This window comes from Myotis brandtii, unplaced genomic scaffold (assembly GCF_000412655.1).
Source record: "Myotis brandtii unplaced genomic scaffold, ASM41265v1 scaffold500, whole genome shotgun sequence".
NCBI lineage: Eukaryota > Metazoa > Chordata > Mammalia > Chiroptera > Vespertilionidae > Myotis > Myotis brandtii.
In genome coordinates this window covers 1,219,651-1,243,738 of record NW_005369062.1, presented here as the reverse complement: position 1 = coordinate 1,243,738, position 24,088 = coordinate 1,219,651, and the positions used below count along the sequence as shown (strand labels likewise).

General features: G+C 40.5%; 1 protein-coding gene across 4 annotated transcripts in view; it reads right to left on the bottom strand.

Moving 5' to 3' along the window:
• Nucleotides 1–24,088, bottom strand: part of WDFY2 (WD repeat and FYVE domain containing 2) — a 207,638-nt gene that overhangs the window by 3,583 nt on the left and 179,967 nt on the right. For 3 of the 4 annotated variants that reach the window (XM_014548300.1, XM_005876935.2, XM_014548299.1), the window contains exons 7-10: nucleotides 19,243–19,369; nucleotides 7,633–7,738; nucleotides 3,089–3,190; nucleotides 1,653–1,783 (exon numbers count right to left, since the gene is read on the bottom strand). In XM_014548300.1, coding sequence (XP_014403786.1) covers nucleotides 1,653–1,783; nucleotides 3,089–3,190; nucleotides 7,633–7,738; nucleotides 19,243–19,369 — 466 coding nt within the window. The remainder of the gene's footprint in view (nucleotides 1–1,652; nucleotides 1,784–3,088; nucleotides 3,191–7,632; nucleotides 7,739–19,242; nucleotides 19,370–24,088) is intronic. The other variant, XM_014548297.1, reaches the window with a different exon arrangement.

The following is a 24,088-nucleotide window of genomic DNA, read 5'->3' as shown; positions in this document are numbered from 1 at the left end:
TGCATCTTTTAAGACACCCATCTAGTACTTACATGATTTTACTATATACAAGGCCCTAGAAGTATGTGGGGGTAGGAGCATTAGGCAGCCCTTTTCCTATGAAATTCTGCTGTAATTCACTAAACGGAAAACTTGTTGCAGGGCATTCTGTTTTCTTTTGGGGCAGTTTTTAATTAGCCAACACTAAAGAGACAGCATAGATTTGTCCCACCTACTAAGCACTGACACAGCAACCTAAGGTCCTGGTTTTCTGGACAAGACTGACCAGCAAGACTTAGTAGTTGGGCAACTGGTAGCATTTGTTTCTTAGGTAAAGTGGCTTAGCTCTTCTTGGAAAACGAAACCTCTAGAGCAGTGGTTCTCAACCTTCCTAATGCCGCGACCCTTTAATACAGTTCCTCATGTTGTGGTGACCCCCAACCATAAAATTCTTTTCGTTGCTACTTCATAACTGTAATTTTGCTACTGTTATGAATCGTAATGTAAATATCTGATATGCAGGATGTATTTTCATTGTTACAAATGGAACATAATTAAAGCATAGTGATTAATCACAAAAACAATATGTAATTATATATGTTTTCCGATGGTCTTAGGTGACCCCTGTGAAAGGGTCGTTTGACCCCCAAAGGGGCTGCGACCCACAGGTTGAGAACTGCTGCTCTAGAGCAAGCATGTCAAACTCAAAGGCTAACACGGGCCAAATAAACAAGGGTTAAGTTTATGTGGGCCCCAAAAAACCAAAAGCTTCAATTTTCATAGAAACGTAGGTTTATTTCAATAGACATGCTGAATACAAAGGGCTGAAATAAATGAGGAATCATTAACATAAAATAGAACATTTTAATAAAAATTCGTATTTTTTCTTGAACATTAACTTACCAGACACTGAATAACTGCACAAATTAATAAGCGTAATACAAATAAACCTATTTTTCATGTTCTCCGAAAGCGAAATATTTCCTGTTGTGCACGCCAAACCAGTCAGTACAAGACTAATGACGTGGCAATTAGCTACTAAAATATTCGCTGCTAGTATTAGTGGAGAGAGATGGTGTGCCTGCGAGTAAGGGAAATGAATGCAATGCGATTATAGTAATCAGTCATTAGCAAACGTAGTTCATTATTAATAATTATGTATAATAGGACATTGTAAAAATTAAGTTACGAAATTTTTATTAAAACGTTTCTTATGTACCAGTATATTGGCTGGGCTGCAAAAATATTCATTGTGGGCCGGATGCAGCCAGTAGGCTGCGAGTTTGACACGCTTGCTCTAGAGCCTAGGGCTGATTTGGCTCCTGTAGAAGATACCAGCGTGGGCTAGAAAGTGAACCCTGGACTCCGAACTCCTGAGCACTTCTCAAGGAAATGAGTATACAGAAGGCTCTGCTGGAAGAACACCTATTTGCAATGCACATACCCCTGGGGTTGAGAAGAGCACAGGGATGCATTCTTTGTGAGTACTCTTCTCTCCCAAGTCACAAGAGAACACAATCTCTTGGTGGAAAGGTGGGCTTTGCCCACTTGCCAGGATCTGCACTCTAAACCAGCAGGAGCTAGGGCATCAGTAGTCACAACTGTGTGCTGGGTGCAGCTCAGTTCACATTCTCTCCTTAACCTTGACAATTTTGCAGGCTGCTGGAACTTACTCTTCATCTGTGATGGCCTCGTGGCAGCTGTCACAGACCCTCACTTCAAACTCGAAGCCCATCAGGGGGATGGAGGAACGTTTGGAGCTGCACTTGCCGCAGACAGCCTTCCCGCACTTGCGGCAGTGGTGCTGCAGAGAGAGAACGGAGACTTGTTAGGGCAGCCGTACCTCAGCATCTCGGGGTATCTCAACAGTGATCAACAGCATTTAGCTGAGGATGCTAAACAAGGTTGCCCCCAAAACTGAAAGGAACACACCAGTTGTGTTTATTCAGAATGAGGACTGCTGGGAAACACATCTGACTGCCACCTCCCTTCTGCTCCTTACCCCATTTTTGGTCCTCTCTGGTTATCATCACTATGATCTCTAGAGGAACCACCCAGCAGTCAGGTTATCTTAAAGCTGAGTGTAATGAGGAAGTGCCATCTCCGAGATTATGCTGCCTCATGAAGGAGAATAGGAATGAACCCTGATTCAATCCATTGTCTATACCAGTGATGGTGAACCTTTTGAGCTCGACGTGTCAGCATTTTGAAAAACCCTAACTTAACTCTGGTGCCGTGTCACATATAGAAATTTTTTGATATTTGCAACCATAGTAAAACAAAGATTTATATTTTTGATATTTATTTTATATATTTAAATGCCATTTAACAAAGAAAAATCAACCAAAGAAATGAGTTTGCGTGTCACCTCTGACACGCGTGTCATAGGTTCGCCATCACTGGTCTATACTCTAGTCACGCCCAATCTAGGTGAGCAATGAAATCAACTTTTGGTGTCTTAGGGATGACCAAACCCAAGCATGGAATCAGACTGAAATGTTGTATTATAAGTAGACTCAAATAACTAAAACTAAGACATAAGAAGGACCAGTGAAATTATTAAGAATAAATAAATACCACTTCTATAATTGCATGGTTTGGTACCAATATGAGCTAAAGCATCATCCCTCTAACTTTAAGGTATATTTCAATAGATGCCAGTAGAATTCTAAAGTCATATACCTTAACTACTTACTGGGGACAGATCTCTATAAAACTGAATCCAGTAGGAATGAGCTATAGCAGATAAAGGGAACAAATTAATGTGCACTCACAAAGAGACTCCATGATAATAATTTACCCCTATTTCTTCCAAGATCACAAGGTAAAGTTATTTACACATGATTACATTTTTTTAAAAATATATTTTATTGATTTTTTTACAGAGAGGAAGGGAGAGGGATAGAGAGTTGGAAACATCAATGAGAGAGAAACATCGATCAGCTGCCTCCTGCACACTCCCTACTGGGGATGTGCCCACAACCAAGGTACATGCCCTTGACTGGAATCGAACCTGGGACCCTTGAGTCTACAGGCCGACGCTCTATCCACTGAGCCAAACCGGTTAGGGCACACGATTAGATATTGATGAAGCAGCCACATCACTCACCTGTCTTAGGCCAATTTTCCTACTGTCCCACATTTGCTTGAAGTTCCAGAAGAAAGGCTGATCACACTTTTGGCAGGAATCACTGTCTAACCATTCAGGGGTCTTGTCAAATAAAACACAAAGCAGGTCACAGTGAGAAACAGTGACCTAAGGTTACTTGATGTAACTTACATTGATGAAACAGAATCAGGATATGCTTATAAGAAACAGAAGCACACTTTCTCAATCATTTAAAAAATATTTATAAATGTCTATTAGGTGTCAGGCCCTGGGATGTAGTGATGAATAAAAAGAATCTCATGGAGAATCATCATGGTAGGCTAAACATGAAAATATTATTAATCATAATTATTTAAGTAAGTATCAGTGCAAAGGCCTGAAAAGAAGCACAGAGTGCTGAGTGCTATGACCTAGGCGGAGTTCAGGGGTGTTCAGGGGGAGCTGGGGCTTTATCAGCAGTCTTGAGAGCCACCTTGAGGATTCAGGACTGTAGCTCATTCTCTGACCGTATGTAATTATATCTGCTTTGTGTACAATTATGTAATTGCACATTACACGTACACACAGCTTTCTGTGTTGGAGGGACAGAACCTGACCACGGTAGCTCCTCAGAGATGCAACTTGTCCCTGTCCACTCGTGGCACAGCCCAGCAGGGTTTGAAACTCTGCTCCTTGCCTCATGTGTCACACAATAGCCCGACTTCGTTCACTATTTCCCAGCCCCATCACAAATACTCTAAACTATGTCAAACAGGTTCAAAAGTTGTGTGAAGTTTAAAGCTATTCTCCAGCAAATCTTCATAGATTAGGCTTATAGTGACTCTACATTTGCTTCTACAGTTCCATGTTCATCTCTGTAAATTCATCACCTGGCAGAGGCACTGATCTCTTTCCACGTGTCACCAAACCCAAGGAACCTTGAAAAATAAACCCAATCCCAGGGTTTTCCAAAAGTGAATTCCAGGGAACTCCCATTTGACTCAATGTAAAAGAGGCCTGAGATCAAACAAGTTTGTGAAACAAGTAAACAATAGCCTGTTTCCTCTCTGAGATTCATAATAGACAGCAGTGTAATAAAGGCCTGGGAAGGCCTTTTTCTTTTTGAAACTGCTCTTTTTTAAAAATATATTTTTATTGATTTCAGAGAGGAAGGAAGAGGAAGAGAGAGATAGAAACATCAATGATGAGACAGAATCATTGACTGGCCACTGCCTGCACGCCCCACACTGGGGATTAAGCTCACAACCCAGGCATGTGCCCCTGACCGGGATCAAACCTAGAACCTTTCAGTCCACAGGCTGATGATCTATCCACTGAGCCAAACTGGTTAGGGTGAAGGCCTTTTTCTATTGCTGTAATCCTTTTCTAAGGAATACCTATTAAGGAACAGTTTTAGGGATTTAGCATATTCTCCTACCTTCAAACAGAAATAAACCTAAAGCTATACATGTTCTCAAAAGAAAAGTAAAAGGGTGACATTTTAAGAGCTCTAATTCCCTTTTTTTTAAAAGAATAGTTTATTGCTTTTAGAGAGAGGAAGGGGAGGGAGAGAGAGAAACACTGATGTAAGAGCCAAACATCCCCACTCCCCACCGGGGATCAAGTCCAAAACCCAGGCATGTGCTCTGACCAGGAATCAATCGAACAAGCAACTTCCCGGTGCACAGGATGACAGCCAACCAACTGAGCCAAAACCGAAGAAAGTAAGCCTTAAGTCGCTTCGTAATTTTCATGTCTTAGTCAATTTAAAGCCAGATTTAAGACAATAATACAAAGGTTTTAGCTAAAGACATTTTACACCTAAAAGCCATACCTATGTTGTGATTTTTTAGAACAGTTCTGATGCAGGAAGATTTACAGAAAACTTTAACATACACACATCACTGCATCTTTTACAAGGAAGCATGCAAGGTTTAGGACGCATATCAAATGCATCACAGTGGTGTCTATGAATGAGGAGGGAGTTGGGAGTAAGTATCGGGTAAGGGAAAAAAATTAAATCACCATGTGATGTGTAGTATAATTCAATCTCATTTTTTGTTAAAAAAACCTTCCATATGTGTATATGTAGAGAAAAGTGTAAGGAAGAATACTTGCCTGTTAAGTGTGATATTTCTGGGTGTATATTTCAGGGGATATATCATGAGTAACTACATTCTATTTGTTAGTGAGCACTCTGTAATTTTCTACGAAGTGTACTTTATTACATACACTTTGAAAAAATGATAAAATGTTAAAAAAAATGGATGTTATTAACCTAAGGGATATCAACCCAATGCGATCAGCCACTTGATGTCTTCACCGTCTGCCCCACCCCCCAGCTAGCCTTTCGTTTCTGCTGGCTTCCCCTGCGCATGCGCACCAATGCTCCATGTGCCATGGCTCATGTTCATCTGGTCTTTATTCTTGCTGTTTCTTGTCCTGGGCAGAGCACGTTCAGACCCCATCAATCTTTTAGAACTATGTCCTTCCACACACCCTTCTCTGAGACTATCAGATGACAATAGTAACATTTCTTCCTAAATATCCAGAACTAATGCCCTATCTTACATCTACTGCAATTAATTCATTTGTACCATTTCATAGTTTCCTTAAGTTTTCTCTCACATGTCTTTTCTTCTAGAAAGCCTGCCAGCGCTGCAGGGCAGGGACTGCCTCATCACAGTCTCAGACCTCCCCAGGTGAGCACTGCACAGCACTTGCCATACAAGGAAGGTGCTCCACAGATACATCTCGGGATTTCTGTTTATATGACACTTGCAAAAAAAATGGATGGAACCATCTCTACTGCTCATTTAGAGTTCTGAATCACTCAGTAAGATTTAAAATAGTCAACAAGTACCGAGTGCTCATATATCTGGATGTCAAAAGGCATAATTTTAAGCAAGATGGCTCTAAGGACTGCCCACCAGCCACCTGGTTTCATTATCCTCCTTTGGGCCTTTGCCCATCATGGGTAGAGCCTGCCTGCTGTTCAGAATGAGTTGCCCCTCACAACAAGATGTGCCTTGATGGTATTGGGATTCTTTTGAGCTAAAGGCACCTGAGACCCTGCAAGGTCAACATAAACTTTTATCTGTCCCTTAAAGAATATCTATAGGGCAGGGCAAACGTCTAATTACTGAACATGCTCTTCTTACTGTCCTACAATGATCTTCCTTCCTTCTGAAACCCCAAGGTGATTCCTAGCTTAGAATATGATTATTACGTCATTTTCCCTCTCTGTCTTTGAATCTCTCATGTATGTAAGTTCTCTGACTCTCTCACATATGTGGAGTTCCCATACATATGTATGTGTTATATTCGGTTATTTTATCTTGTTAATCCGTTCCATGTCTATTTGAAACTTAGACCAGCTGAAAGACCGTGAGGGTAGAGAAACGCTTCTCCCTCACACAGTGCACTGAGGGGAAGGAGCCCACTGGTCCTCTCCTCCCAGGTCAGGCCAGTCAGGCCAGGGAAGAGGCCGGGCAGACTGGCTGTGATTGTGCCTCACCTGCAGCAGCTCCCATGTAGAACCACGCTCCAATGGACAGCCTGGCAGCATGGCTAGCACACAAGGCATTGATTTCCATGCCTTTATACTGATGGGGCCAAAGGGTACTTTGAAAAGCAATATTCTATAATTCCCTACTTCCTAACAATAATGACCATTTTAATTAGTTACTAATGGAACTCCTGTGGATTTATGGTTTCAGCAAATCAAGTTTTAATCTTCTGAAACATTTAATTACTGACATTTGAAAGGCATTAGATTGTGGGTAACATTCTCTTGAAATGAGATTGGATGAGGGCAGGGAAGGAAGTTGGGAAATTGCTTTTGTCTTTTTTTAAAGTGTTGCTTTTCTGAAACTGGAAAAGCATACAATGCCAATGGGAAAGTTTACCCACCATCATTCTAGGGAAAGGAGAATATATAGTTACCTTCAATGTACTTGTCAAAGGGGATATTCAGTAAACATATCACTTGTTAAGACACTCAAAGGTGAAAAAGAAAGGTAAAACTTAGTAATATATGCTGAAACTGTCAAAGTATATATTTATATCTGGAGAACTATTTAGGAGATGACTCATAAAGAAGCATAAAATAATAATTTTGAATATTTCTATTAATAATTAAAGAATGTTACCTCATCAAATACCATTTCTCACACACGAGTGATCATTTCTATCAATACATAAAATACATGAGTTTTCTGTTTTCATAGGGCACTTTATACCCAAGGACTAATCACCTGAAAAGAGAAGGTTCCTTTTTCTCACCTGAAATTTTGTTGTGAATGTTGCAACAAATTTAAAGTCTACACAGCTTACTCTCGGTCTAAATTCTTATGAAATCTCCATCACTTAAATGTTAAATGCCAATTTGTGAGAGGCAAAAAAACAGAAACTCCTATTCTACCAAAATGTTTTTCCTCTAACATATCATGTCTTATTTCAAGGCTTAATTGTAAAAGAAATAAGAAATGAGCAGGAGGGCCAGCTGAGTTGTTTTTCAGCATAGCCAAGAATGGCAGAGCCCAGACCAGCAGCTGTGCACCTACCTCCTGCCTCTCCACGTCCATGTTCCAGATGACTATGCCACCATCACTGCCACATGAGATGAGCTGCCGCGTGTGCTGTGCATAGGAGAGGGCCTGGATTTTGTCACTGTGAAAGAAAACAAGAGGTAGCCTCAATGCAGGAGAGCAAGTGAAAGCCCAGAGGGAAGGAAGCTCAGCAGTCAGGGAATGAGCACACTCACTGCTAAGCCCCAAGTGCAGACCTTAGAAACGGGCTGGAAGTGTCAATATGCCAACTGTGGAAGGGCACTCAAGGTTAAAAGTCAGAATGCTTATTTAAGATCCTGAGGCCAGCCAATCTTTGTTACATGGAAGGAGAAAAACTGATTGTTAAATTGGCTGTAACATATTACTGGTTCTTTCCCTAAATGATTAAATAAACAATTATGTGCACGTGTTCATGTTATACTTGTTCAAGAGTCATGATTTCCTTTCTAAAAAGGTATCTTTTATATAACCAAAATATATAAGGAACTCATACAACTTAACAAAAGGAAGACAAACAATCCAATTAAAAATGGGCAAAGGACCTAAATAGACACTCCTCCAAAGTGGACGTACAGCTGGCCAAGAGACATATGAAAAAATGCTCAAAGTCACTAATCATCCAAGAGATGCAAATTAAAACCACAATGAGGTATCATCTCACACCTGTCAGAATGGCTACCATCAACAAATCAACAAACAACAACTGCTGGTGAGTCTATGGAGTAAAGGGAACCCTAGCACACTGATGGTGGAAATGTAGACTGGTGCAGCCACTATGGAAAACAGTATGGCATTTCCACAAAAAATTAAATATGGAATTGCCATTTGACCTAGTGATCCCACTTCTAGGAATATAGCCTAAGAAATCTGAAACACAAATCAGAAAGAATGTATGCACCCCAATGTTCACAGCAGCACAATTTATAATAGCTAAGATCTAGAAACAGCCCAAGTGCCCATCAGTAGATGAGTGGATAAAAAAGCTATGGTACATTTACACCAGGGAATACTATGCAGTTGTAATAAAATAAAAAAAGAAAAGGATCTCTTACCCTTTGAGACAGCATGGAGGGACCTGGAGAGTATTATGCTAAATGAAATAAGCCAGTCAGGGAAATACAAGTATCACATGATCTCACTCATATGTGGAACCTAATGAACAAAATAAACTAATGAACAAAATATATTCAGAGACATAGAAGCATAGAACAGACTGCAGAATCTCAGAGGGAAGGCGGGGGAAGGTGGATGGGTGGGAAGTGATCAACGAAAAAACTTGTATGCATATATGCATAACCCATGGACACACACAATAGGGTGGTGAACACCTGGGGTAAGGGGCCGGCTAGAAGGGGTCAATGGGGGTAAAGAGGGACATATGTAATGTTTTCAACAATAAAGATTTAATTTTAAAAAAGGTATCTTTTAAGAGTTTTGGAGGTTATCGATACAGATTTAACCCGACAGAGCCAGATGAACCGTGTTGTCTGGGGTGAGCAGCACGCCACGGGTGGCTTTCACAGGTAAGTCATTTCTTGGCTCTCAGAGTGAATCCTCAGCAGCATTAGACTCAAGCTACACTGACTCTATTTCTCTAGTTTTTATTCCCTCTTTACTGACTTGTGTTTATTTTTCTTTCTAGTCCATGCATGGTTGATAAATCATTCCCTCTTGGTGGCAGCCATGATGGAGAATTCAGTTTTATGGTCTGACAAGCTGATGATAACTAACAAAAAATCCTAGAGATATAATTTCTGTTGGGTGGGAGAGAGCAGGGAATCTGAGTTCTTGGTCATTTTTGTTTGAATACTGTTCTATCTTGAGTTCAAATCAATTAAGAATTCTGTGCCCCCTGGGAAGAAGAGCAGCACTTTGAAATATGGACTGGTGATGTTTTGTGTTTACTTTTGACCCACGGCTGAAGCTGTAGAACTGAAGCTATTAAGCTCTATGTGTTTGTGCCTACAATTCAGAAAAACCTGTATCTTTTTAGTCTCTCTATATAAAAGCCTAAGTGACCATCTGACCGTCCAGTAGCTATGATGTGCAATGACCACCAGGGGGCAGATGCTCAATGCACAGGCATGGAAACATGGAACAGATTGATGAATCTCAGAGGGAAGAGATTAACCAAAGATCTTATATGCATACTAGAGGCCTGGTGCACAGATTCGTGCACTGGTGAGATCCCTTGGCCTGGCCTGTGGGGATCGGGCCAAAACCAGCTCTCCAACATCCCCTGAGGGGTCCCGGATTGCGAGAGGGCGCAGGCCAGGCCGAGGGATCCCACCGATGCACAAATCTGTGCACCAGGCCTCTAGCTAATATATATTCTTATTGATTTCAAAGAGGAAGGAGGAGGAAGAGAGAGATAGAAACATCAATGATGACAGAGAATCATTGATCAGCTGCCTTCTACACGCCCCCTACTGGGGATCGAGCCCACAGCCTGGGCATGTGCCCTGACTGGGAATTGAACCCTGACCTCTGGTTCATAGGTCGAAGTTCAACGGCAAGGCTTTTATCTTTTGTAGTATATGGAACATTTTCCTATTTCCAGAGTGTATCAATAAATTAGATTATAGCACATTTTAAATTATAAAACATGTTCTGTTTGGTTAATAAAGATTGCAAGTACTTACAAACGGAATATTCCTAAATTTCACAGAAAATAAGAAAATTGAACCCCTACAACTTTAAATTTACTAGACATAAAAATAATTTTATAGAAAATGTTATTTAACTCAATAAAAATTTTAGAATTTAAGTTCACAAAATTAAGGTGACTCTTTGGCAAATGAGATTAGTATGATAAGTTTTAAGCACAGCTGTCTTTCTCTGATTTATCAGTGTTAAGTATAATGTAACTGTACATTTTATTTTATTTGAGTTGATTTCTCCTAAATTTATATAGGATAATGGGCCAAATAAGCTAATATTATGCTTGTATGTTTAAGATTATAAAAAATATACATTTGTGTTCAATTAAATGGAATACTTTTTCTGACAAACTTTTTATATAAATAGCAATTATATTTTATAGCATATCAACTTAGAGATAATTCCAAGATCTTTAAGTAACTTAAAAAAGACTAATAACTTGAGCTAACCATTTGATAATCATTGGACACCAACCTAGCTATATAATTTCCAAGTTAGAATACTGAAACTTTGATTACAAAGCATATTAAGTTTATATGTATTTGTTTCTTATTTTTCTACAGACTGGCTATGTGCTTCATGTCAATGAATGGGTTCATTTTTGCCACTTTAAGGGGATGAAAACTGATGTGTGTGTCGCAGTAGAAATTTGTTATATGTGTTTGTGAGTTTTGTTAGTCTGCTAAAATGCCTGCGTATGATAGACAGTTCTTAATTATCTTACATCCTCCTGAGGAAATACAGGTTAGTTCTTTGGTTAATTATTATCATTAAAATGGGTTGTTGAGGCTGACAGTTTCAAATAAAAAAATACAATAGTATATACACTTTATTTTTGGTGGTGATTAGGTGAGGAATTTTTATTCTACATTTTAAAATGTTTTTTAGTAGCTTTATTAAGAAATGCATGACATACTATAAGCTGCACATACATAAAATGTACAACTGATCCATGAAACTGTCACTACAAGCAAGGCTGTGATTTATCACCCCAGAGGTATTCTTTTGTCCTTTTGTAATCTCTCCCACCCAACTTTCCCCAGCCGTCCCCCAGGCAAACACTGTCACTACAGATTAGTTTGCATTTTCTAGAGTTTTACAAAAACAGAATTATATAGTATGGGTTTTAAACAAATGTTTGGTTTCTTTTACTCAGTGTAATTTAAGATTTATTTTTCTTGTTTGGTGTATCAACAGTTTTTTTGAGTTGTATTTTATTCATTATTTATCCATTTTTTAATTGATGGATATTTGAGCTGTTTCCAGGTTGAAGTGATTACAAAAAATAAAACCATGTTCTTTGAAGTACAAGTCTTTGAATGGACAGATACATAGGATGGTTCCAGAATGGCTGGATTACATGGCAGATGCATTTAATTTTTAAGTGACTGCTATACTGTTCTCCAAAGTGGTGTACTGTTTCTATGCCCACCAACAGTGCAAAAACAAGGTGAGAGAACATCCCCAGGTTCACAGATTAATGGTTATAAAGAATAAACTATATCTTCTTCTTGCATTTATGTTTCATCTGACATCACGGTAGCATTTATACTAGAAAGCATTTCAAAACTGGTTATTATTTCATGGTTGAGTGCTGCAATGCCAATGATCTTACATCTGCATAAAAACCCCACTTTCCACAGCCACCAGTATCTGCCATCACAAAGACTCTACTCAGTGGGATGGCTTCATTTCCTTTCTCACCAGCCCTAGAGGTAACATATATCTGATCAGGCCCAGCTACATAATTTGGGGGGCCCACTGCAAAATGAAAATACAGGGCCCCTTGTTAAAAATTTGAGAATTACAATATAGTGACAGCAGAGCATTAAAACAAGTGTGAGGACCTTCTAAGCATGGGGCCTTGTGTGGCTACATAGGTTGCAGAACCAATGAAGCTGGTCCTGTGTCTGAAGCTTCTTAAGCAGAAGGGAAAAGAAGCCATTATCCTATTCACAGAAACAGATTTTCAGGCACAGGCTAACATCTGCCCAAATGTCAACTTAGGCCCTCTTCCATCCCTTAATAGCATGGGGGACTTTGAGGATGCTTATAATAAAAGTCATACACATGGTAAGTGAGCAGGAAGAGAGAAACCTACAGCTGTGGTTGTGAGACTAAGAAGCAAATACAGAAGCCATGAGTGCCAAGGGTCATGGCTGTGACCAAGCCTCAGGCAACCTGTAGATCCCAAGAAGGGACCCATCACAAGGGACCACACAGACTTTTTATCTGTACTTTAAATCAAGTTAACATTAAATTAAATTGCCAAAAAGTCTTTAGGAGCCTAGGAAAACATTGTTATAAGAAAAATTATGGTCCTAAAGTTGATCATGGAATGATATTATCTAAGAATAAAAAAGGATCTAAAAAGCCCTTGTGCCCTAGCTAGTTTGGCTCAGTGGATAGAGCGCTGGCCTGCGGGACTGAAGGGTCCCAGGTTTGATTCTGGTCAAGGGCACATGCCTGGTGCGGATTCGATCCCCAGTAGGGTGAGTGCAAGAGGCAGCGATCAATGGTTCTTTCTCATCATTGATGTTTCTATCTCTCCCTCTTCCTCTCCCTTCCTCTCTGAAATCAATAAAGATATGTTTAAAAAAATAAAAAGTCCTCATACCATTATTGGATTTGACAAGGTGGGCATGGGGCAATAAATGTCCAGTTTTATGCTTCGATAATATCCATCCAACTGTTAACTGAGACTTGAAAAACATAACTGGCCCCTAAAACTGGACCTTTTCCTTTGCCTTTCCCTCTCCAGAGCTAGCACATAATCATGTTCCCTTTGTTGCAGGGAAGAAAAATATCAAAATGCTTGCATTGGAGAAAAATTTATATAGAAGCATACTTTTTTAGCCTTCTCCCCCCTTGGACTTGGAAACATTTTTGCTGTCATCAATCAGTTACTCTAGTGTTAAAGCTCTCTCTGTTTTGATGGGGTGCTTACCCACAAAATCAAACTAGTTACCAAAATGTTGTATTTCTGCTGCTGAAGGATGGTATGAAGCTATAGAACCTGGGACAAAGCCATGTGAAGCTGTCCTCCACCCTACGGTTGGACATTTCCAGAAGGGGGAAGGCAGTCTCCTCACCGCGAGGGACGGGAAGCTCTGGTATGATCTGCTCTCTCCAGTTCCCCAGCTGACCAATTCAGTCCCTGATTTGGAACTCTGACTACCCCTAGTCACCCTGGGGAAGGTGGAAAAATGAGTGAGTGCAGGACAGAAAAAAGGGCAGCCTTGGGCCCTACGCAGAAACTCTTTGGCCTCTAAATTATAAAAGAGAAAACATCATATGGCATGGTGGGGACCATGTGTTATTCAATCTTTAGTTTTCTATCTCTGGTGCCTAGTGCAGTGCTGAATACAAAGAAGGTTCTGAATAGCTTCCTTAGTTCAAACTGCACTAAGGTATGGGAGACTTAAGCTGCCAGTGAGTCTTTGTGGATGGTAGCTCAGTATTCTTATCTAAACAATGATATCTGGGGAGAGAAACCAAGATGGTGGCATAGGTAAATGCGGGTACTCGCTGCCTCCCACAAGCACATCAAAATTACAACTAAAATGCGGAACAAACATCATCCAGAATCGCCTGAAATCTAGCTGAATGGAAGTCTTATAACTAGGGAAGTAAAGAAGAAAGCACACTGAGAGTAGTAGGAGGGGCGGAGGCACAGAACGGGCTGGACCAGCATCTCAGTGTGCCACTTTTTTAATTGAAAGGAAGATTGTCTCTGCAGAGGCCCCCTGTGAGGAGCAATGGGTCCCAGCTCCACACCAGACCCCCAGTCCCAAAGCTGGGAAAAGAAGTCCCCATAACTATGGGCTATAAAAACCAGCAGGAATCGGGGCTCAGTGACAAGGAGGCTGCTGAAAACTCAGCTGTTCCTCTTAAAGAGCTGGTACACGAACTGAACTTACAAGGTTCGGCTTCCACTAAGCTCCAGAGCCAGGGCAAGGCTCTGGGTGACCCAGACACATACAAAGAGGAACTGGATTGTCTGGCATCTGAGCAGGAACTCAGATGCCAGCTTTCTCCCAGATGCAGGTGCTTGCAGGGTCATTGTTCCTGTGCTGGGAGCTCCCGGTAATAGGGATGACTAGCAGCCACATCTATTTGCTCCACCCTGGTGATTCCCTGAGACCCCACCTTATCCAATTTGCAGCCCCACCCAACCTGTGTGCAGCAGCTTTTGCATATGAATGGTCTGTCCTTGCTCAGGCTTCAGACTTTGCTAAAATCTCTCAAACAAGCAAGAGCTGGGCTTGTTTGTGTACCAAATCCATCAATAAAAGGCCCAAGACCTGGCACTAGCAGGAGCCTGCCTTGCTTCAGAGCCTGGTCTTGCTGGGGCACTTCTAAAACTGATACAAATACGAGGAATCTGCAGATCTTTCTGTAGCTCCTGATGGGTGGCCCCAGGCAGTGGCTAACTTTGCACCTCCCTGGAGATCCAAGAGCCAGTGCACCAAGTGGACAGCATCAGATCACACCAGATTACAACTCTACACATTGGTAAGCAACACTCTCAAGGGGAAGACTCAGTGAGCACCAAAGCACCATTGAAGCAAGTCCTGCTCCATAGGGGTGTCTCCTGCACAGCAGCTCTCCCATTGTAGTCCCAGCTGGTCCTCACAGCCAATTGGTCTGGAGGTCAATTCCTCCCAGTGACACCAACAGCAATCAAGTCTCAACTACAACAAGACTGTGCACACAGCCCACAAAGGGGCTCACCTAGAGTGCTCAGCTCAGGTGACTGGGGAGGCTAAGCCACTGAGCCCTATAGGACACATACTACACAAGGCCACTCTACCAACGCCAGGAGATATAGCAGCTCTACGTAATACATAGAAACAAACACAGGGAAGCAGCCAAAATGTGGAGACAAAGAAACATGTCACAAATGAAAGAAATGGAAGCAAGCAAACTATTGGATACAGAATTCAAAACCATTCTGATAAGGCTACTCAAGAATCTTCATGAGACCTTTAAGGGACTTAGTGAGACTTTCAAGGATCTTAGTGATAATGCCAAAGACACGAAAAAGGACCAGTCAGAAATTAAGCACATACTGACTGAAATAAAGAATAATATACAAGGATTCAACAATAGAGTAGAGGAATCCGAGAATCAAATCAACGATTGAAATACGAGGAAGCAAAAAACAATCAGAAGAGCAAAAAAAAAAAAAAATATGAAGGTAGTATAGGGAGTCTCTGGGACAACTTCAAGCGTACCAACATTTGCATTATGGGGGTGCCAAAGAGAGAGAGCAAGATATTGAAAACCTATTTGAAGAAATGACAGAAAATTTCCCCTACCTGGTTAAAGAAAGACTTACAAGTCCAAAAGCACAGAGAGTCCCAATCAAGAGGAAACCAAATAGGCCCACACCAAGACACATCATAATTAAAACGCCAAGAGAAAAAGACAAAAAGAATCTTAAAAATAGGAGGAAAGCAGTTAGTTACCTACAAGGGAGCACCCGTATGACTGTCAGTTGATTTCTCAACAGAAACTATGCAGCCTGGAAGGGAGTGGCAAGAAATATTCAGAGTGATAAATAAATAGCAAGGACCTACAACCAAGATTACTCTACCCAGCAAAGCTATCATTTAGAATTGAAGGTCAGATAAAGAGCCTAACAGACAAGAAAAAGCTAAAGGTGTTCATCACCACCAAACCAGTATTACATGAAATGTTGAAGGAAAAAGAAAAAGATAAAAAATAGTAACAATAAAATGGCAATAAATACATACCTATCAACAACTGAATCTAAAAATCAAAATAAATGAATAAGAAATCTAATGAACAGAATAAACTGGTGAATAAAATAAAATCAAAGGCATGGAAATGGAACAGACTGACGATTCTCAGAAGGAAGGGGGGGTGGGAAGAGATTAAACAAAGATCTTATATGCATATATGCATTACCTGTGGACACAGACAATAAGGTGGCAAAGCCTGAGGCAGGGTGGGAACCAGGTGGAGGGAGGCAATGGGGAGGAAAAAGAGGGACATCTGTAATACTCTCAACAATAAAGATTAAAAAAATATCTGCTTTCTCTTTCAGACGGTTATCATAAGATTAAACTGGGGGAGGGGTGCCTGTGTGTTTTGAAAGCTCTTTACTAAATACTAGAGGCCCGGTGCATGAAAATTCATGCACTGGAGGGGGAAACCCTCAGCCTGGCCTGCCCCCTCTCACAGTCCGGGAGCCCTCAGGGGCAGGAGGTGACCCGGTGACCAGGGGAAGGCAACACCACATCACACCTCTGCTGCTGCCACTGCCGGCAGCGCAAGCCTTGGCCGGCCCTGATTACCTGAGCCTCGGGTGGCCCTGGGTGGCTTGGCAGCCCCCATCTGAGGCTTGCCCGCGTCTTGGGCTGGCCCTGGGCGGTTGGGGGGCTGAGGGGACTGGGGGACTATAGAAGCAGGTGCTCGGGGCAGGCCCGGCCTTTCTGCATGCCTGCCACCTGGGCGGGGCTTAGGGGACTGGGCGCCGCCATCTTGTGGCTGTGGGCACCGCCATCTTTGAGGGTGGGGCAGTCAATTAGCATATCCCCTCCTTATTGGCTGTGGGAACTGCATCTTTGAGGGTGGGGAAGCCAATTAGCATATCCCCTTCTTATTGGCTGTGGGCACCACCATCTTTGAGGGTGGGGCAGTCAATTAGCATATCCCCTCCTTATTGGCTGTGGGAACTGCATCTTTGAGGGTGGGGAAGCCAATTAGCATATTCCCTCCTTATTGGCTGTGGGCACTGTCATCTTTGCGACAGTGTGAGGGTCAATTAGCATATTCCCTCTTTATTAGATAGGATTAGGCATTATATACATACAAGAGTCACTGAACACTGATCCAGTGGCCAACTTTCAGGGCAAAGGAAAGGCTGCTGTGAAAGCGGGCCTATGACTTCTCCTTTCCTGCCTGATGCCCTGGCCCGTTCTTTCTTCCTCCTCCTTTGTGAATCCCATCCTCCTACTTGAGCAGTTCCCATGGTTCCCCTCAGGCACTCACAACTAAACCACTCCAACAGGGTGACACCAACTGATGCTGAGGAAGTTTATTTCTAGCTCTCTGACACCAAGGCAACCCCTCTCAGGTGAAGACCTAAGAGCTCCTCATAGAGTTGACTTTATTACTAAACTTGAGTTAAATAAAGTACCTAACAAAGGCCTTCTGCCATTGTTCCTATCTAAAGCTGTTCTTACTGGTGGCTCCTAATCTCATCAACCTGCCTCGCTGAGTTCTAAGGGTGTGATCCTCTCAGGATAAACTCCAAGTATGATCTGTTCCATTTTCTAAAAGACCATGTTTATATTTGTTAGAAACTAGAGAACCTATTAGTTTAGGTTTCCTTTCTCTGGGACTGAGAGACTGTACCTCAACTTTATAGTTTTTCCTCTTACCAAACTGTAGGTGTAAGTTTCCTACAACAACACTCTCCAACAGGGCGCTCAGCACACAGTAATGCTGGCATGGAGCGCTGTGACACTTTCCCACCCTGTGGACTGGTCATTCAAGACTGCTCGCAGTCTTCATCAACCACTGTGTAAAAGCAAAGCTAGTTATAAGCTCATCTGAATGAGTCCAACAAATATTGACCTTCATTCAAAACCTGCATTTTATTTCTCTGAGAGAGCCTATGTGACAGGAATTATCTGGCAGATAAGATAATAACGGAGTATTATTAAACAGGACTGTGATTTCTCTCTTCACTTAACATGGATGATGTCAACTCCTACAGGATCTTGATGCATGTCACCTTGTCTGGAGAGAAATATAAGGGAACTATTCCTCTAATGAGCAGATGACAAAGTCCAAGTGGCCCCACAAGCCAGCTTTGGCCCCAGACAACCAGTCTGCTCTCTAAAATGGGAAAGAAGGGTTTAGTAGCTACTTCTCCAACACTAAGCTATAACACTAAAATAATTATCTGTGCATGGGCCCTCCAAAATTGGATTAGTTCAATAATCCTAAACCGTAGATTTAACTACTTAGGAGACTCTTTTAAAACTACTGTTTCTAAGCAGATTTATAGGAAGAGCTAAAACCAATCAGTTCACTGGACATTACTGATTTGTTTATGGAAGTCTGTAGTCACTCTCAATATCATTTGGAAAACTTCACAAGTTAAAAACAATTTAGATTAGAGTTCCACAGCACATCTAAAGTTCTTTTCTGAAGCATGTTCAGACTTTGTCCCCAGGGACTGTGGGTAGTACAGTGTAGGACAAATCAGAGAGTGATCTGAGGTTCACCAGCAGAGAGCTGCCTGGGATGGGAGGCCTGTTACCATCCAGATGCCCTCAGCTCCAGACCAGTGACCAGAATCTTTAAAGACAGGGCCCAGGAAACTACTTTAAACCAATTTCTCAGTGATGTCTGTGCCCGGCCAAATTTGAGAACTTGCTCCAAGGAAACAAGAAAGCTTTCTCAGCTCTTCCTCTCAGACCCCTGAAATCTGTCCTAAGGAAGAACCTGATAAATACTTGAAGTACAAAAGGTACTGTGTAAGGAAGAATATTATCTCACATATTTTCCTTAAGCCATCAGGAATCTTGATGCCACATTTGACATCAATTATAGAAATTCTGTAGGCCTTCATGGCTTGTACTTTTAAACTCTTCTTCTTTCATGCTCAAATTTTTACTCTTATATTCTCCCTGGTTCTAACTTTTACCTTCTTTTTATTTGCTGCCATTATTTTATCTTATGGTTTCTGTAAGAGCTCTCAAATCCTCTATGGAATAGAATGCAGTATAAATAAGTAAACATACTTACACACAGACATAAATCAAAGTGGCCATTATTTGTTTTCCTACCCTGTTCCTTCCCATGCTGAGATCCTGCCATAGAGACTGAACCACACTCCTTTGTTCCAGCTTTCAGCTGGGAATTTTTTCTCAAGAGTTCTTTACAAAGCACCAACAGCCTTACTTGTGTCCTTGGAGCTCGATGGCAGTTCCTTTTCTCCCACCGATGTCCCACATGATTACAGAGTGATCAGAGCTGCCTGAGAACAAAACTCGCTGGACCGGGTCCCAACAGAGAGCAGTCACCCCACCTGAGAGACCAGACACAGTGGAACATTAGTCACATAGTAACAATATTATTCACCAATAAAATATGAATGCAAATGAGTTAGGATCTTGTGCAGTTCCTGGCATACAATAATGTTTTTGTTGAAAGAGTAAACAATAAGTCCCCAAAGAGAGAATAATTGGCTCTGAGAATAAGAATTCCACAAATTTATTTTATGGTACATTTAAAATTTTGGAAACTGCTGCAGTTTCCAAAAATTTAAATGTACCATAAAATAAATTTCTCTAAAGACCAAAGACAATGAAAAAGATAATTAATTGACCTTTAAACAATCGTCATAATTCTAAGAAGAATGGAAAATATTGCATGGTTTGGAAATATTAGCCATATTGTTTTAATTGTTGTATAGTATCTGAACTTAAATTTTATTTTCTCTCATTGCAAATTTAAATTTACAGATTCTGGGCAAATCATTTACATCCTTAAGTGTCAGTTTCCTCAACTATTTAAAATGGGGATGGTGATACGGTGACTACTGATAACAACCACCTAGCCATCACCTACTACATCTGATTATATGAGAATCAGAGTGGATCAATTATACAGGACCACTCTGTAAACTGCATTACTCTAGTGGTGTGGCTATAAAACACGACATTTTCTTCTTTGGCAGTACCCTTATAAATCAAACTTGTGCACTGAGTATAATATTAACTTTTTCCATATAAGGTGAGCACAAAGCCTACAAATAATTAAGAATGTGAAAAGCACTCATCTTTTACATTATTGAAAAATACTAAAATGTAAGGTTCTTGTTTTTTCTTCTTATAAGGTTCTTTATTTTTTAAAAAAGAAAAATACTATATTCTAAAAACAACATAAAATAGCTTATTTGTTGCAATCTGATGTTTTTCTTCTTTAGATTATCAATTTGTTCTAATAAAGTGTTTAACTTTAAAAGCTTTTAGAAAAGTTTCCCTTATATAATTGTGATTTTTTTCCAAGATCAAAAGGAAAAAAATACCTACTATATTGCATTGTGTTTAATAGCTTCTTCCTATACCTGCACAGCATTCTATTTACATATATTTCTGTCCATGTAATTAACATCACTTCCCCCCAATACACATATGGTAAATACCCCCTGCAGCTCCCACCTCCTCTTCCCTCACCACTTCCTCCCCCTATCCCCCTTACACACACACACACACACACACACACTGGTACCAAGCACACAGCCAGCATCAGACAGACCCTCGTATTGTTGTCTGTTGAATGAATGAAGGAGCAGATGAATGAAAACACAAATATATATAAACACGAATCCATGCACTGGTGGGGTCCCTTGGTGTGGCATGCAGGGATAGGGCCAAAACCGGCAGTCCAACGCCGCCTGCCGCTCCTGCTCATCCAGGCCCTGCTGCGCCTGCCACTGCTGCTGCTGCCTCTCAGTAGGTTCACTGCCACTCCGCTGTGGTCTCCGGGCTGCAGAGGCCAGTCATGAGCCCTGCATCTGGCGGCCATAGGTCAGCTGAGCAGCACTGACCACCGGGGGGCAGCTCCTGTGCGTCATAGCAACCGGTCGACTGGTCGTTTGGTCACTTAGGCTTTTATATATATAGATTTTTTTAAATCCATAAATCTTACTTGCAACTCCTCTGTGATGCTTACTTAGCCTTTCAATGCTAAATATTTCCTCCTCCTGTAGAACTCATCTTCTTTCCCTGCTATTAAACTCCATGATTATACTTATTTTTAAACATCCTTCAGTATTTGGCCATGTAATAGTTCAAGATATGCATTCCATTCTGCAAAACATGTTATTTGTTCCCACACAGCACCCAAATGGCTTATTTTGTTAAATATCTGTAGCAGAGTTAGCTAACTGTCCATCTAACTTCACATTCCCTCTTTCATATAAAGCGTACTTCCTGGAAAGCTGCTGTCCTGCAAGGACCACATTTACCAGGCCCTCTTACATCTAGGTGGCATGTGACCAGTTCTCAGCAACAGAACCCCTACAGGAAACCAGATAGTAGGCAGAAATAATGTGCATCTCTTCCAGGCCAAGGCAGTTAAGATGTCCCTTTCCCACTTCCTCCTAGAGGTCTCCAAGACCCCAGGACAGGGAGAAAATGTATTCTAGGAGGAGCCTAGGTGCCTGAATCACCACATGGAAAGAACTGTAAATTAGCAACACCTATACTGGATTGTTACATGAGCAAGAAATAAACTTCTGCTGCATTAAGGCACTAAAATGTTGAAAATGACTTGTTAGAGCAGTTAGCATTGCCTTTTACAATGTCATGTATTTTTGGACTATTATAATAAGGCCAATCCAAGAGGAAGGTGAGAGTCACCAAAACCTTCATAAATGTCATACAAATGAAAATAAGTTACTAGTTTAGACTGTTAATCTTGATGCCTAATATTTAAACAGAATTTAGCCTCCAAAGCAATCCATCATAAACTCTTGAATTCGTTTTTCCTCCAAAATATATCCAGAATCTAAGCACTTCTCATTACCTCTACTGCTATCTTTGTATGAGCCACTATCATACAAGGAAAATTAATAAGTATGACACACATTTTGTTGTAAAGGCTATGGCAGAAAACAATATTTATATACATTGCTGATGAGAATGCAAACCAGTAAAGTGGGGTAGGTCACATCTAACAAAACTACATATGAGCTTAGCTCCTAATCCTGCAATCTCACTTCTAGGAATTAATCTTGAAGATACTGTCCCCAGTCCCACCAAATAATACAAAAATATACATGCACAAGGGTATTTATTTCAGCACTGTTTGAAAAAGCTGAATATCGGGAACAGCCTAAATACTCATGTAAGAGAGTGGAAAATAAACCACTTACACACAGCACTATGTAGCTCTGAAAATGAGTGAGGATCTCCTGGATGGACAGAAAGTGATTTCCAGAATGTACTGTAAAGTGAAAAAGACAAAGTGCAAAAGAATTATCTACATCGTGCTCCCTTTTACCTAAGAAAATAAGGGTAAATGAGATATTAAAGAGCTTTATTAATAGCAGGTGTGTGGGGAAGGCTGCGGAATGGGAATGGAGTAGGGATGAAGGAGAGTGACATTTTTCATAGTATATATTTTTTTGTTTGGTTCTGAGTTTCAGAACCATGTATATGTTTTATATACTCAAAAACAAGTAAATAATAAAAATCTACTTGGCGTGTGTGATTGTGTTTGGTGGATCCAAAATGGAATATACACTAAACAGAAAAACCTAGCTGTACTACAAATGAATGATACAACCACACTAAAGCAGGGCATGGGGAGAAGTGATAAAAGTAACTTTGGAAAATGGTAATAAGGTTAAATATAAAAAGATTTGTACACAAAGATTGTACTCTGATTAATAGGCTTGTATTTCACAGGGCTATGTGTTAACAATTCTGGAACTGTTCTATGAGTATTCTAGGATTAACTAAATAAATGTGTTGAGGATAATGAGAGCTGAGTTTGTCACTATTATAATAGGAGTTATAAATAAGAGGAGGTAGGTTAGAATGATCTCTTTGTGTTTGACTGGACTTACAGTATGAAATCACAAAAAATATATAATTATAGATGTGTGAGTACACATGTATTTTTTAGCTTTGTCTACTGAAAGAGCCTAGAAGCAATTACATCTCATTAACAATGAGCACACACAGCACCCAAATTTTGGCTTCTAAATACTAGTCACTAATAGAAGGAACAAGAGCTGCTTAGATGGCTGATCCCAGGGCTACGGCAAGCAGTGTACAAGCTGAGCCAGGAACATTATGTGGTACCAAAAACTAAGACGTGCTCCAAAAATGATGGAGACATGTGAAAAAGGAGCCAATGTGAAAAGGTTCCTAATGGCCAAATTTGAGACAATTCGAGCAACAAAATAAATAAATGGTAGTACATGGTCCTCACACAGAAATTAGTGAGAACTTGTGGGTCTATTTCACTATAAACAATTGAATACAGAAATAGGGAATAAGTAAAAGTTTTTCCTTATAGTACAATTCCAACTAAAAAGTGTAGAAGGAGTAATGCTAATAGGAAAAACAATTTGGCAATCACCACAGTCATGCTTGTTTCTGGTAAGAATCATCCATGGATACTAAAGTTATTGGGCAGAAATATAATAAGAAACAATATTTACATAGTTCCAAAGTATTTCTTCATAAAATACTTGTGAATTACAAAGGGTGATCAAAGTGGAGAAACCTGGCAGACACATACCCTAACCAAGTGATCAAAGTTATCGTCACCAGTAACAGGGCAAATCATGTGCACCCTGATAAGATGCACTACTTAAAAAGCACTTTTGTGGGGTATTATAAAAAATGCATAACCGGAATTTAACCATGAGGAAACATCAAACAAACTCAAATGAAGGAACATTCTACAAGGGAGGGGCATTCTAGCTAGTACTCAAAAATGCCAAGGTCTTAAAAGACAAGGAAAGACTAAAGAAGTGTTCCAGGTTAAAGATAACTAAGAAGACATTATAACCAAATGCAGTGTGTGGTCCAGGGTTGGATTCTAAACCAGAAAGAGGATATTAGTGTGTTAACTGGAGAACTGGGGATAAGGTCTGTGGATTAGAGAATAGTATTGTATCAATGTTAATTTCCTGATTTTAATATTTATACTGTAATATTCAAAGATGTTAACATTTGGGGAATATGGGTCAAAAGTTATTTCAAAATGAAAAGTAAAAATAAAACAA